We start from the raw sequence: 16,153 nt of genomic DNA on the forward strand, positions 1-16,153 counted from the left end.
TGCGAACAAAGACTGAAGAGTATGCTATGTTACATAGCTGTTTTAAGCATATGGACTATTTTCTTCCAGCCATTCAGCCCAGACTGTGAAAGGCACTTGGCTTGTTTTAACTATACTGGAACTCAAGTACCTAAGGGATAAAACAGCACTTCATTCAGTTCCTATTTATTATGCAAGTTTAATAAATTGTACTTTGCATGAGGCTTGCTTTACTACAGAATTACTTGCTGGAACTACTTTTTCATCTTCATCATCAGAAATTTACCTGTAACTCCATTAATGTGACACCCAGGAGAAGGCTCAGAAAAAACTGGCAAAAGCAAGCTGGAATTGTTCAAATAATTAAAACCACAATTGTATCACAAACACTGATGGACAAAAGTAGACCTCATCCCCTTTAAAGGTTTAAAATAACTTCAGCAACAGAATCAGACCATATATTTTAAAAAATTGTTTCCCTTTGTTTTTATTGCTTTTGTAAGTAAAATTCATATAAATTATTACATCTGATTTCTACAAAGAAAAGTGAGCTGAAGGACTGGAGGGGGAGGAAACCAAACAAATCAATGCTGCATTTTTTTTCCTATTCCCCCCTACTAAAATTATAAGTAGTGCATTCTATTGAAAAAATGGATACGGAGCTGACAGATTTACATAGTAAAGGTATTAATATAACCGAATGTTCCATGTAAATCTTACTACAAAAGCTAAGAGATCTAGCCTAAGATATATTGAATTTCTAAGATGTTTGGTTCATCATCTTTTACCTCGTACCAGGATTTTCCTCTGGCTCTTGTTCAAACCTAATCAATTATTGAAAAGAAAACAGCATTTAGAATGTGTCTGAAGTTTTTATTACACAGAAGCTAGTGATGTCTTTACATACATAAGCAGCAGCTCTCAGTTGTTTGCTGTTTAAATTTTCACACTTATTTCAGCTGTACATGATAAGGTTTGGGAATTTTTTTACCAGGGACTACTACTACTACTATAATTACTACTAATAATAATTATTATTAATAATAATAATTCCTTATTTCTCCCCTCCTTCTCTACTGTAGCCAAGCCAGACAGCCTATTGAGAAACAGAAAACCATCTGCTAACGGATTTGAAGTTTTGATTTATACTTGAGTGTGTAGAGGCATTCGTGCTTAGCTAGAAACATTCATTTGAATTAAGCTATAAACACTGTGTAAAAAGAACCATACATTTTAATGTAGGTCCATGAATAAATTTAAGGGAGGGCAACTGCACTCTAAAAGTTTTATTGCTTCAAAACCCAGTATTTTTTTGGTGTTTTGTGATCACTTGGAGCTTTTATAGTGTGATTGAAGCTTTAAACCTTGAACTAGAGGGGAGATAATTCCTGTGTTAAAGCATTTGCAGTACAATTTCATTGCTGGATCTCTGGTGGAACAGAAGCTCCGTGGGGCTTTTTTCCTTAAAAGATGTTTAAACAGGATAAAGGAAAATCTTACTCATTATTGAGTTTTCTCATACATAACCAGGTCTCCTAGTTCCAGGCCCTTTGATTATTTTCTTTAGTTAGTATCTTGCCTAGTCTAGTGTAATCTATTAATTTTTCATGGTAGGAGAGACAGCCCTGCATAAAGCTTGCATAAATAACAAAGTGGAGAGATTGATTCAGCTTCTCTCTTTGCCGGGAATAGACATTAATGTTAAAGGTAAGTTATCCATTTTCTCTACAGAACTAAGAAATTAAGATGCATAAAGAACTGTGTTAGTATCTGTTTCGTAACTAGTTTGTATTTATGCAATCTGATACTCTTTCTTTTTTACATAAAACAAAATGAGGACTTTATAGCAAACATTAAGGTAAGATGAATTTATAACTGAAGTGTATGTTAACATCACATTTTCTACTGATTATTAAAAATGCTATTTTTTTTTCAAATGTTTTTCAATAGAAGTTTTTGGTTTGAAATCACAAGCTGCCACTCTAGCTGTAATGAATACTAAAAAAGTAAAGTGTTTTCCTGTCAAATGAATGACATTATTAACATTTCAGTATTACTTCTGCTGTTTTAAAACTTCCCTTGATTTATAATTCAGACTATGCTGGCTGGACGCCTTTGCATGAAGCCTGTAACCATGGTAGCACAGTGTGTGTCCGTGAAATTCTGGAGCGTTGTCCAGAGGTAGACCTGCTCAGTCAAGTGGACGGGGTGACTCCTTTGCATGATGCACTGTCAAATGGACATGTAGAAATTGGCAAGCTGCTACTTCAGCATGGGGGTGAGTGCATTTATGCTAAACTGGTTTAGGGAAATTATCCACTGTTCTGACTCCATATGAAGTTCTCAGTGTTTTTCTTGATAGTTTCCTAAAATACAAAGTTACTATGAAATATTTTGAAACATTTTTAAACCTGGTTTGTTTACAATAAAAATAATACTTTTTCACACTTATCTTGATCAGCTGAATATGAAATTAAACAAGGATTTCCCATGTTTTTCCAATATGGTAATGTTTTTATCCTGCATTTTACACCATATGCATTTCAACTATATTCTCCACTAATGAAAGTAAAGATTACCTAGTCACCAATCAAGGCTAAGTATTTTCTATTGTTTTGATCTATTTTTATCACAACATGAAAACAGATCAATTAAATCTCTATATATTCATGCATTACAACATACTTTTTTTTCAGCATTTGTGAAAATTAATGTGATGGTCTCTGAAGAACACAATTAGGTTGTTAATTAGTTTAAGAAAGTAATCGATACTGTAATCATGATAACTGCTGTTTAGGGATAGTAGTGGGAGGGATGCCTTAGTTTCTAAAGAAAGTACTTTGCCCCTTAGGCAAGCACAGAATGTTTTAAACAATACTTTTTGTTAAAGACAGAGTATTTATATCTTGAAGTATGTACTGTATCAATGTATTTAATTTAGCGTGTTTTAAAAACCCCGAATATCTGCAAAGAATCGTCTTGGATAGCAATTCTTCCTTCTTTTAATTAATTTACTAAAATCAGTGTCTGTACCATTGCCCTACTGTGTCAGTGTAAACTGAGTTTATATGCTGAGTCCAGATTTTTTCCGTCAAAATAATTCTGTGTTTAGTCATGAGGCAGAAGAGGGTATTTAGACAACCTATTAATTAAGGTAGCAAAACAAAATTTTAATACATTCTTGGCATATGACCCTCTGTATTACAGTCTTCTCCTGCCCCCTACAGGCTGTGGCCGTGTCTCTTGTGCAAGCACCAGATCATAATCAATACATTCTTTCTACAGTTCTACCTCTGTTTATTTACTGAGTCTCAGTTCTGTGGCTCCCAGGTGTTTTGTATCTCTACTGAACCATGTCACCTTGGCATCTAACATGCCAAGCCAATACCTGGGCTCAGTTCTATCAGTTGAAGCAATAGCCCATATTACAGTAAGCCCAGCTCCTCAACTGGAAATGGCATTGCATTGACAGATGTGCATTTTTCCTAGGCTGTTGTGAAGAATAGGTAGTGGATGATCTTGTTGTAGAGGAAGAGCTCTACTTGCACATGCATTCATCAGGGTTTTCTGGCAAGCATAAGGTTGCGTGTATCTTTATCTTTGCCTTTGTCACACTCTGAGTTATGGCCTGTCAAGTAATTGACAAGCCCATGGTAAGAAAGCATGTTACGTATTCAGTGTGAATTTACTTAGCTCAATAATTTAGAACATGTCTCTCTAAAAACATATCTACTTTCTGTCTGTAAAAGCCTTTAGCTTGCAGAGGTTAATGCCACTAAATAATCAGTAATAATAATACAGCTTTAATCAGAGCAAAGTTAAAATATCTATTATGGATATGTAATGTGCAAGTTTACCTTTTGTCATTAAAATATATTTCTGAAGAAGCATTCATGTTAATATGGCATCATTTTTTTAGCATAGTAATACAAATTTATGTAAGAAGATTCCTGATGTGTTCATATTTGAAAAACACTTGTGGTGTCTTAACAGCCTTCATTTTTATTTACTGAGGCAGCCTTTCTTAAACTTCCCAAGAGATGTGTATGTTATTTAAATATTAATAGGTCCCTTGTACTAATAAACAGGAAACACCAAAAGGATTTATTTGTTCAGACTAATTCTGAACAAATAAACATATCCCATTTACTTACTTTAAATCTATTTATTAGAATAATTATGTTTTGCATTTTAGAAGTCTGTTATGATCCAAATTTGAAACTCAGTTGTTGGAGAAGACTTGAATTCCTACCCCAATAGTTTACCTTGCTGCACAGCAGAAGGCAAGATTGGCCACACCATCCAGAAAAGTAAAATAAAGACCATCATAGCAACATGTCTTTGATTTGAAGTCAGTGTCAGCAAATAACCTGGTCTACGACATACTTAATAGAATTTTACAAAAGTAAATGACTTTACATTTTTGCATACTCTATGCAAGTTAAGACAAGAAATTGTTACAAAGAATCTCTCTACACATTCTATCTACATGTTCTGTCTTGTGATGCAAATATATAAGTCATCAGTTACATTAACATAACTTGGTATAAAAAAGAACTTAAACAGACATCTGGCTTCTTGGAATAAGCAACCCAAAGTCTTGTTCAGCTGCCAGTTCATCACAAAATGTGCTGTTGTTATTAATGTTTATGTTTTCCCTAAGGGCCAGTCCTTCTAGAGCAAAGGAACTCCGATGAGAAACTGCCACTGGATTATGTTGAGTCAGTCACGGTAAAGGAAGAACTTTTGAATATTGTTTATCCAGGAGAGAACATTGAAAACTTCTATGAATGCAGAGAACAAGAATTTTGCAATCAAAAGAAAGAACTGTGTTTGTTTTCATTTACTAAGATGCTGACTAATTTTTGTTCAGTTTATAATTTGTCTACACCCCTGACTGTAACTCTGAGAGCAGTAGCTTGTTCAAATGTACTTCCGATAATGGTTTGTGATAGCTCTGAGATGAAAAACGCATTTTCTGGAGATTGGTTGGTAGATATGTATTTTAAAGAGCTAGAAACTTTTGAAAAACTGTCACAGTTTCTTCAAGAAATATCTGAGAGCATGTTATTCTTCCCTGGTGAGCAGGCAAAGGCCTTATTAGCAGTTCTGGAAACTATGGTAGAAGCATGTCAGTGCCTAAATCTTTCTAGCAGTTAAATTCCAAACAAGCCACATTGGCTGAATCTTGAGTGTTACTACCTTCTACTTGCCTGACAGATCTAGATGTGTGGGATCTTAGGAAGGTGCTATATCATTTACACTCAGTTAAACTTCATATTTTCTGTCTTTGAAGTATTTTTTTAACGTGTCTCATGCCATATTTCTCTTTGGTTTTCTGAGGTAGTGACCCTGAACTTAAATCAAGTAGTTGATTGTTTTATTTCTTGAGAAAGGCTTGTGTCTGCATATTTTGATATCCCTTAGTAAAGCTAATGTTGTAAATATGTCATGGAATAAAAGCATATAGAAAAATAAATTCCTTCTATCCATTTTTGTCTTATTTATCCTTGTTTTATAAAAATTAAATTGTTATGTAAGTTAATTGTGTGTTGCAAAATTCAAAAGAGAAGGCACTATGTATTTACAGAAACAATATATAATATTTGCTACGTATTCTATCAGATGGACTTCAATTAAGAAAAAGTCAAATTCCCATGCTGTTCTTTAAAAGGTATTGAAGGCAAGGCAGCTGAATTACCTAATTGTGCTTATGAGTTTGGGGTTGTCCTAGGGTGACGTTATGATGCTTGTATCCCCAGTCATCTGTTCTGTTTGTGCTGTACCTTTAAGCCTGGTTCTGAGAGTGAAGCAGGGAAAGAAGCAGCATGCAGTTCGTTTTGAAAAACAGTGTTCACTCCTCTGCATTTCTTTTTCGCAAGGCAGTGTTGTTTGTCTGAGACACAGATAGTGGCCAGACAGTGATCTTTTTTGCTTTTAGTTAGTTTAGCTAGCTGAGGCAAAGAAACTTCTTGGACTTTTTTTTTTTTCCTTTTTCTTGGAACTGTTTAAACTGAAGAAACCCTGAGGAGCACAAGGAGCTGGCACCTGCGGCCCACCCACGGCATGGACCTCCAGAGGGACTGGGACTGATAAGAGACTGAGTGAGCTGAGCTACACCCACAGCAAAGACTTCCTCAGTTTTGCCATCTCTCTTCGGAGCAGTGAGAGGTTTTATTGTTTCATATTGTTCATTCTTTAAGCTTAGGGGCACTTTGTTAAATAAATAGTTTTTTCCACTTTTCTCTAAGGAAGTTCTTTTACTGGCTGGGGGGAGGGGCTGTTTAAGTTTGCTCTCCGGAGGAACCCCATTTGGAGGTTTCCTTCCAAATTTGCCCTAAACCAAGACGGGGGTTGTAGAAGAGTTACATGTTGTGGGGAGCCCTCATCGCTCATTTGTACAGAAACAACCACAACACTTGCTCTGCATCTTTGTAGAGGTCTAAAATAATTCCATAGTAGGATCTGGAGGAGAGACACTCAAACAGAAGTTTACCCCTTTCTGTCGCAAGCTCCTTTCAGGTCTTTCAAGACCCTGGCTAGCGCAGGATGGAGCTCTGCGGCAAGAGCAGGGAACTGTGAAGGCACAGACAGTGCCTAAAGCAGAACCTGTGAGGTGTGCGACCCCAGGCCAGGTCAAGCAGGCCACGACACGGACTGAGCAAAGGGGCAGGAGGAGGCTCTCTCTATGAGGTTCCAACCAAGGGTTTATTAAGGTCGAAGGGATCAGGGAGAGAGAGCTTGGATCTCAGGGGAATAGGGTTTTTATACAGGAGGTGGTACAAGAGGCAGTACAACACAGGAACCAGTAGTGACTCAGTGGAGGAGGATCACAAGTGGTGATCCAGTAAGTTGCAGACAATGGGGAAAAGCAAAGGGGAGGGTACAAAGTCGTTACACCAACAGGGTATAGGAGAACATAGAATCCTCTATAACAAGGGGAGGGGGTAAACTTTGACCAGCAGGTGAGGAGTTGGAACAACTAGGGATTGACATCGAAAGATCTGGAAAAATGGGCAGGGTTAACTTGACGGACAGGGAAAGGGAGGGAGCATCTTTAGGGTTAGCCAAATTGTATGGGGAATTGGGAAAGTCCAGAGCAAACCACTGAAAGAGGTGTGCACCACAACACCTTTCCTTTCCAAGGGAAGAGAAGTGAGAGATGCATTAGAGTGAGGATACCTGATTTATTTTTTTCTAATAGATTCTGTAATAGATGACCTAAAAACTTAGCCTTCAAAAGGTAGGTACAAATAAGCAACTTTCCAAATTCTAGTTCTTCTGTAATAGACATTTATAATATTAAAAAAGAAAAAAAGGGGGGATAAAAACGACAAAACAACAACAAAAAGGTGTGGAGCAAGAGCTGCTTCTGTAACTGATCTTGCTTGACTAGAGAGATTAAGTTCCATTGATGCATCTGGCATGCAGCACATTAAAATTTCCACTTAGCCTTTCTGCAGCTGAGATATATCATAGCAATCCACAGATGATGCTCAAACTAAGCTGACTTTGGAACCAGACCTTCCTTACTAATGTTCCAATTATTAACTATTAACAACCAATTACTATTTTTATACATGCAGGCAGAACAACCTGCTCTAATAGACTAAAATGTCAGTGCATATTGGATTTGTTTCTGTCTATGCACTTTTAATTTTTCTTTAGTAAGAAACACCAAAGAAACCTTTCTCGTATATGAATAAACTTCAGTATTTCTTTTGTAGGACACAGTGAAAGAAATGGTATGTGTGTACTTTATAAGAAGTCCAAAACATACATTAGGTTTACAATATTAGCATTTGCTTTAGTCAGTAATTTGATACATAACAGTGAATTTTAAATAAGTGGGACTTAGAGGACCCCAAAAAAAAATTCTGGTGGATCTCAGAAAGCAAATCATTTAGAATATTCATAATTCTAACATAATATACCAGTGACTGAAATGAAAGCAGGAAAAGCTATCATTTCATTCATTTTGGCCTGATGGTAATTCTGCTTATTTAGCTAATACATGCCCGCAATGATTTGTTATTATCTATATCATTTAGAAAGAAAAAAACTGCACATCATTCATTTAAAAAGTCATACTTCACTATTTAAAAGGATATCAAGTACCTCTTTCCAAGATAATGTAGGTAACATCCTAAATGAACATTATTAACACTAAAAACCAAAACTGTCAAAAGTTAGCAAATATGTGAATTAATGTTCCAGAAGTAGCCCCAACTTAAACACTATCTGTGCACATCATCAGTCTTTATATGGTTATATAATTCTGTTCTAAAGTTCTCTTTGTTTAAGGATCATACACTGGAAGTTTTCCTGTTACTAACCAATTGTTGCAGTTTGTTGTAATTCTCTAAGGGAATGGTTTCTCCCTTCTGACCCCCTGGAGTTCCTGACCACTTAGAGTGACCCTTCTTCCTTCCTTCTTTGACCCCATTGGCTGTGGTCCGGCTATCTCTTCCCTGACTGGGAAGCTATAAATTGTCTCCCCTTTCTTTGTTCTAACTCTTTCTCCCCTAAAATTTTGAAGAATAAATGCCTGGGACAAAGGTCCTGAGAAGAAGGCCTCTTCTGAGATATCTCACCTTGTCCTTAGTATAATTCTCTCCAAATCCTCCTAGTAACTAAGCCAACTAAAGCCCGCGGGAGGAGGGCAGGAGAGTGAACTTGTACAGCAGTTCAGTTTTGTAAATGGTCAGTTTAACATATACTCAAGTTTGCAAACTTCATACCCTTAAAAGGTTTTAAGTATATCCATCATATTTAACAAAGTTATATGTTTCATCCAATTTATCAGAGTAGTGTTCTATTTCAGTATAGCAAACCCTTCCTGTTAAAGTGAGAGCTATTAATAAGTGATTGATTGCTTTTTAAAATCTCTCTTGGTATGTACAGTATTTCCCTGTCTTAGCTAAAACAAAAAACAAAATCAGCCTTTTTCTCTAAATTCCCACATTTCACACACTGACATACTTCAGAAGCACAAAGGTCTATCTCCCCCCTCAGTCAATCATATTTCTCCCAGCCCTTTAAAAAGTTCTTAATTATTTTTCACATTCAGCATACAGTCAGAGAATATATGTACCTGATGATGATGCTGCAATGCTACTTCCCAGTGAGGTGAGTGACAGAGGTCAGCAAAGTTGACAGCAGTACAACAAAGGGTAGAGGACACTGGGATACACAGTCAGGAATTTTCGTGGCACACAAAGATGTTGGTCAAGCTTTGAAAGTTGCCCAAAAGGTTGCATTAAGCATTAATTTCAGTGTCATACACTCTGTGTCCCATCCCGCTAGAAAAGGGACAGTCGTGGAAGATTCTTTTTGATAGATTTCTTCGACAAGAATAAATCGTAAATGCAGCAATATTATATCTGAGACCCATTTACTGATAAAGAAGTGTAAGAATTCCTACAAAAAGGGGATAGGAAAAGGAGCAGAGAGGGAGAAAGATGGAGAAAAAAGCAGAAGACAGGGACAGCATTACCACAGGAACCCTGCTGCCCTGTCAGCATCAGCTTGGGAGGTGGAGCATGTGTGCTGCGAATTGTGGTGTATTTGCATAGCTTCTATGGCGGTCTGGGCGTGATTTCCAAACATCAGCAGGCTGTGTGTTCCTTCCGTCTGCAGAAAACAGGCTGTCGTGTCCAGGGGCGCGGTCCTGGAGAACCTGCAGGTTCCCAGGATTGGGGCGCCACAGCTGCGGGTGCAATTAAGTGCAGGCGGCAGCTGTGGCTGCAGCACAGGAAACACGGCTGGGCACAGGCCGTGGCAACAGGCTGGTCACTACAGGCTAGTCCTTTGGCAGGTTAGTGTGGTGGGCAGCACAGGACACAGCAACAGTGGTGGCTGTGGCTGGGTGCAGACTGGCCTCGGCTGTGCCCAGGAAACAGGACAGGACAGCTGGCTGCAGCAGTGGCTGCTCCGTCAGGGAGGCAGCGGAGCACAAAGTCATCCCAGTAGTGAGCTTGTTCCTGGAAAAGGTGATGCAGAGCAAAGCAGGTACAGGCAGGAAATTAGGACCATTGAGAAGAAAAGGCGGGAAGGGGGGAAGAAATGCCAAGCTGACCTCCGAGTGAGCCCTGAGCCATCCAAAGAAATCCAAAGCAAAAATGTCTCCCATGGTGTCGCAGCTAACTGCTTTAATGTGGTAAGGTTCCTCCCACAGCCCGACTTGGCGGGCCTTTGCCCCACCAGCCAGTGGCAGGGGGGTCATTCACTGCCCGATTACAGAGGCTTTCTCTGCCTCTGCTTTCTTGGCTGCCAGGCAAGGCCTTCCACGGGACAGGCCTCCAAGCACAAGTACAGCCCCCATAACATGTGTTAAGGCATAAATAAAAATCTAATTGGTCCTTCTCACTCTGTCATATATTCTTTGTTTCACACTACTGCATTACAAGATAGGAAGAACATCATGTCAAAAATTGTTTGTAAAAAGTTTTGCAGAGGGGTTTATTGATTTCAAAATTGTCACTCTCACTGGCAAATAAATATGTACTGCCAGAGTATCACAGTCTGGCCTCAAAAGTTTTGCTGTTGATTTATTTTTATATGGAAGCAAAATTTAGCATATGAAATTTGAACATTGCTGCAGCCTCAATAACCATTTAAAAATTGTTATAACAGAGAAGTTTAGACCTCAGAGTCTGAGCTCCCTTTAAACAATCTAACTAAACAGTCCTGAAGCTCTTCCTGCACCATCTACAAATCTGACTGCAGTTAAATCGCTATATTGTAAAAGGTACCAAACAATGCCTCATCCCCCTCATCAAGTTCTGAATACTGTGCTCCGTTTTGTGTTCCTTGTGACAAGAAAGACATTGAGTGTTGTAGCAGGGGCTGATGGTGACTCACAGCAACCTTTCGGAAGTGTATCCGCAAGGAAGGCGTTGGGGCAGACACAGCAATCACTCACATCCACACACCACAAGTAACTTGCAACGACAGAGAACAGGACGGATCTTTGTGTAGAATTCCAGTGGGGTTTATTGCATCTGCATACTGAAGGAGTCTAGAGGCAAAGACAAGGGATGGTAGGGGATCCAGGATTAAATATGGGTGCAAGGGGGGCAGAGCAGAGTCAGGGACCAATCAACTGAGGGTGGGACAAAGGATGACAGCAACCAACAGGGAAAGACAAGGCTGGATAGACAGGGGTACAGGGCCAGTGGGGAAACAGAGAACAAAGAACTGACTAGAACTGGGACATATATAGTCAACAGGAGTGGGTAATGCCAACAGCCAATGAGAGGGGCAGAACTGGGGTATATTAACATGATGCTGCATAGCACCATGGGAGAGGCCTTTTTCCACACCATAACCTATGAGGCTTTCTGGAGGCCTATGGGACATTTCTCCAGGGCATTGCCCCCAAGGGTTCTCTGGCAGGCCCATGGGCTTCCACAGCTCCCCTTTTTTCCTTTACTAAAAAGGCCACTCTCATGGATTTCCTTAAGGATCTAACTAAACAAGAGAACATGAGTAAAACAACAACAATTACCACCAAAATCCACAAAATTCTCTTCACAAAATATAATGCCCACATCCCCAGTGTCTGAAGAGGTTGTTAATCCAATCTGGGTTTTCCTCTGCTTTAAGTTCCAGTGGTATGTGGTCAGTGGTATAGTAGATACTGGCGCAGATATTACCATCATTTCTGCAGACACATGGCCTCAGTTGTGGCCTACCACAGCTGTAGGATCTATTGTTCCTGGCCTTGGAGATACCACACAAACCTGTCTAAGCAGCAACCCCGTGTTGGTTAAAAATCCTCAAGGTCAAATGGCCACTATACATACATGTGTTACTGTGGCACCACTGAACTTATGGGGAAGGGATGTCTTATGAGCATGGGGAGTCAGACAGGAATGCATTTTTAGCTGTGGCCACTGTATTAATGGCCATAAACCAGCCTACCTTAGCCTTGGAATGGCTCACTGAACAACCTGTGTGGGTTCAACAGTAGTCCCTTGAAAAGGAAAAATTAAACACCCTTAAATCCCTAGTCCAGGAACAAAATGGCTCAAGGTCACATCGAGGCTTTGACAAGCTCATGGAATACACCTGTGTTTGTAATCAAAAAGAAATCAGGTAAATGGAGGTTACTTCATGATTTAAGACAGATTAATGCTGTATGGAAAGTATGAGTGGTTTACAGCCTGGAATGCCATCATTGTGACACCTGCTAACTGGGACATTTTAATTGTTGGTTTGAAAGATTGTTTTTTCACTATGTCCTTACACCCAGATGATACCCCAAAGTTTGCTTTTACAGTGCCTTCCATCAGTCATGCAGCACCAGTTAAATTACACCAACAGAAAGTGATGCCACAGGGAATGAAAAATAGCCCCACAATTTGCCAGTGGTATGTTGCACAGGCACTCTCAATAGTGAGAGAACAATTTCCACATTGTTATCATTATATGACTCACATCTTAATAGTAACACAAATCAAAGAAGGCTGTTTACAAATTTGGCCAGAATTGATGTGAGCACTGCAAGAATTAGGCTTACAAATCACACCAGAAAAGGTACAACAACCACAATGAATATCCCTGGGAGTTAAAATATTAGATCAGACCATACAACCACAAACAATTAGATTCCCAGCCAAAATTCAGACTTTAAATCATATACAAAAGCTTTTGGATATCATTAATTGCGTAAGACCTTATTTAGGATTATCCACCCCACAACTGGCACCTTTATTTAACATCCTTAAAGGTGACCCTGAGTTAACCTCATCAAGGAAATTAACACCAGAGTCAAAACCCACACTTGAATTAGTAGAGCAGGCCATAACAAACAGCCAGTGTATCAGATGTGTCCAAAGGTTTGTGTTCAATGTTTGTTGTTATTGTTGACCTATATCCCATGGGTATCATTGGTCAATGGGACACTCAGTGGTCTGACCCACTACACATTCTGGAATGTGTTTTTTTACCTGACCATTCTAAAAAGACAGCCCCTTCCATATTTGAATTGATTGCACAATTAATAATCAAATGTCAGCAAAGATGCTTACAATCAAATGCCAAAGGTCCTGCAAAAATCATTGTACCTGTCGCACAGGAATATTTTGAATGATGCTTTGCAAATAGCACAGCACTACAAAGTGCTTTGCAAAATTACGCAGGACAAATCACCTACCTAGCCATAAACTGTTGCAATTAAGTGGGACCACTGCATTGTCACTGAGACCATTGAACCATCACACCCCCTTGAAAGGTCTCACTGTCTTTACTGATGGATATAGGAGAACAGGGAATGCCATTGTAACCTGAAAGGATGACAATGGGTGGCAAACATTCAAAGGTCACAATAATGGATCACCTCAATTACTGGAGTTACATGCTGTAATGATGGCTTTCCAATGATTTCCTCACACTGCCTTAAATATTGTGACTGATTCTGCCTGTTTTGCAGATATTACACAAAGATTGGAGCAAGCATTATTGAAGGAAATTGACAATGCTGCACTATTTGAACTGTTAAACATATTCAGAGTCATACCAATTTGCCAGGTTTTATAGCAGAAGGTAATGCTTGGGCTGATTGGTTAGCTAGCCCTGCCTGGACAGCACCACAACCAGACATGCTGACACAGGCAAGAGCATCACACGCCTTTTTTCATCAAGGTGTTGGAGCATTACAAAGGTAATTCTTACTGACAAACACAGAGGCATGCAACATTGTCAACTCCTGTGCTGACTGTCAAGGCCACAGTACACCATTGCAGATGGGGATAGACCCCAGTGGTCTGAGAGCCTTGCAAATCTGGCAGACAGATGTCACACATCTCAGAATTTGGAAGCTTAAAGTATATGTTTCAGTGGACACGTTTTCATCAGCCATATGGCCCTCAGACCACACAGGGGAAAGAAGCTGTGATGCCATTGCACATTGGTGTTTAGCCTTTGCCTCTCTCATGCCTTCCCCATGCAAAAAACCTCAGTAATGGTCCAGCATACATTTCAGAGTACTTGGCACTCTTAACAACTCTGCAGTGTGTTTCACCACGCAGGTATTCCTCATTCCCCTATGAGACAAAGGGAATTGCCAAGCGTGCTCATGCACTTTAAAGTGCATGCTTGGAAAAGAAAAAGAAAGAATGTGTTGTGAAACCCTGCATAGTAGGGTGACCAAAGCACTATACACTTTAAACCATCTGACAGTACTCACGAGTTCTTAGAATCCTGTTATTTTAAATCACATCTTACACCTGCAATCTTACATTGACGTTCAGTCACCCATACCCAAGGTATTAGTAAAGGACCTCCTTGCCAATAAATGAAGAGGTGCCTGGACCTTGTTACCTGGGGGCATGGGTGCACCTGTTTTTCTATGGATGGTGGTATCCAATGGGTACCTGCTCAGTGTGTGCGTCCTGCTCTATGCTCTGCTCGGGATCACATCCAACAATGCCTCCCTGACAGCCCTGCAGCAGACATCATGGAGCAGTAATCAGAACAGCACTTGGCACCACTGTATGAAGATATGAGACCTGTGGAATGACAGCCTACCTCTACCTGTAACTTCACTTAGTCTTGAGAGACAGACACTTTTGGCACACGACTAAGCACATGGATGTGTACTTTTTAGTGGAAACAAAAGAGCAAAGCGTCACCCACAGTAGTTTTTAAAGTTTAACAGTTTATAAAGAAGTTAGATGTTTGTCGTAATTGGGTTGTAGATGTGAATAGTATGCAGCATACCACCCTGTGAAGCTGTGCTTGATGGCTCCCAGACATGTCAAACTGGGTAAAGAACCTCATTCCACCTAGGCTTTTTATTTGTGCCATCATGATTGTTCCATGCCTTGTGCCATGTTTGTCATCCTGTCTGCAAGAGCCCTGCAGAGGATGACAAACAGTACCTTTGTATTTTAAAACAAAAAGAGGGAACTGTGGTGGCTGTCTTCGTTTGGGAAGACAAGTATCTCCCAGGGAAAGCTGGAGTTGCTCTTGGAATGGAGAATGTAAATCGCCTGCTTCCAAATTATTATAATTTTCCAGTTAAAGGCTTTTCAATTAAATTTTGCAATTTAATTTCACAATTGAATTTAATTTTCACAATTAAAGGCAAAGATTTGGGAATAGGAATAACAGTTCTTTACTAAAAATATTAAGAATACCAATGTTGTAGTACAAATAAAACAAGCAAACAAACAAACAAAAATCCTAGAAACCCTGACAGAGACAGAAATACAACCTGAAACCCTGTTGGTCATGGTGTTGGAAGCCGTCCAAAGTAAGCCCTCCTGGAGGGCAGATGTGGTTCTGTTGGAGTAGAGATGGTCCTGTTGAAAGGGTCCAGTAATGGTGAGACGGGTCTGGTCTTCCTTCAGGAATCCAGTGGAAAACCAGTGTCTGATGTCCCTACATCTCAGTTTTTATCTGGGTAGGAACAGTTGGCTCCCCACACTGAGTAGAGCATCTCCCAATGGGATGATGTAATGTGTCACGTCATTGGTGAGCCTTAATGGCCCATTAACAGGATATATTCCCCTGGAGGGAGGATGGGTGGTGGAAACAGATAAGGAACAAAGCCTCACCCAGTCTCAACAGCTGGCCCATTATCAGAAGGCAGCCGCCCTCTCCCCCATGCAAGATAAAGAAAAACATACAAGAGATAAAGAAAAACAGCTCCCCAGTTGGTTTCCACAGATGAAATAGAATACATTTTTTTTTGTTACATAACCCAAGACAGTGGCTAACATCTGGCCTGGAGGCCTTGCCGTTACAAATTATCCTAATTATAATTTTATAACTGAAATGTAACTAATTATATAAGTATCTCAATTATATAACTCAACCAGTTAGGCTGTTGGGGAGCAGGTCTAAGTCATTGGGAACACGGGCAGCTCTTGGCTAGTGGCAACTAATTCAGCCAATCAGGACTAACCACACAGACTTCCCAACCTATATAAGAAGAACAGCACTCAATAAAATTTGGCTATTGCCACACGAACACAGAGTGTTGTGTCATCACATCTCTCTTAGCTGTGGCAGGGGTTGGTCTCTTCTTCCAAGTAACAAGTGACAGGACGAGATAAAATAGCCTCAAGTTGCACCAGATTTAGGCTGGATATCAGGGAAATCCCCTCACAGAAGGGGTTGTCAAGCCCTGATACAGGCTACCCAGGCCAGTGGTGAGGTTACCACT

At 39.8% G+C, this 16,153-nt stretch overlaps 1 protein-coding gene across 2 annotated transcripts in view; it reads left to right on the top strand.

Annotated features, from left to right (window-relative positions):
• Positions 1–6,213, top strand: part of SLF1 (SMC5-SMC6 complex localization factor 1) — a 34,489-nt gene extending 28,276 nt beyond the window's left edge. Inside the window, exons 16-18 of one of the 2 annotated variants that reach the window (XM_083884369.1) lie at positions 1,594–1,686; positions 2,075–2,257; positions 4,643–6,213. In XM_083884369.1, coding sequence (XP_083740495.1) covers positions 1,594–1,686; positions 2,075–2,257; positions 4,643–5,139 — 773 coding nt within the window. In that variant the 3' untranslated portion in view covers positions 5,140–6,213. The remainder of the gene's footprint in view (positions 1–1,593; positions 1,687–2,074; positions 2,258–4,642) is intronic. The other variant, XM_083884370.1, reaches the window with a different exon arrangement.
• Positions 6,214–16,153: the final 9,940 nt, after the last annotated feature.

The sequence above is a fragment of the Zosterops lateralis genome (genome assembly GCF_965231275.1).
Source record: "Zosterops lateralis genome assembly, chromosome: Z".
Lineage (NCBI taxonomy): Eukaryota > Metazoa > Chordata > Aves > Passeriformes > Zosteropidae > Zosterops > Zosterops lateralis.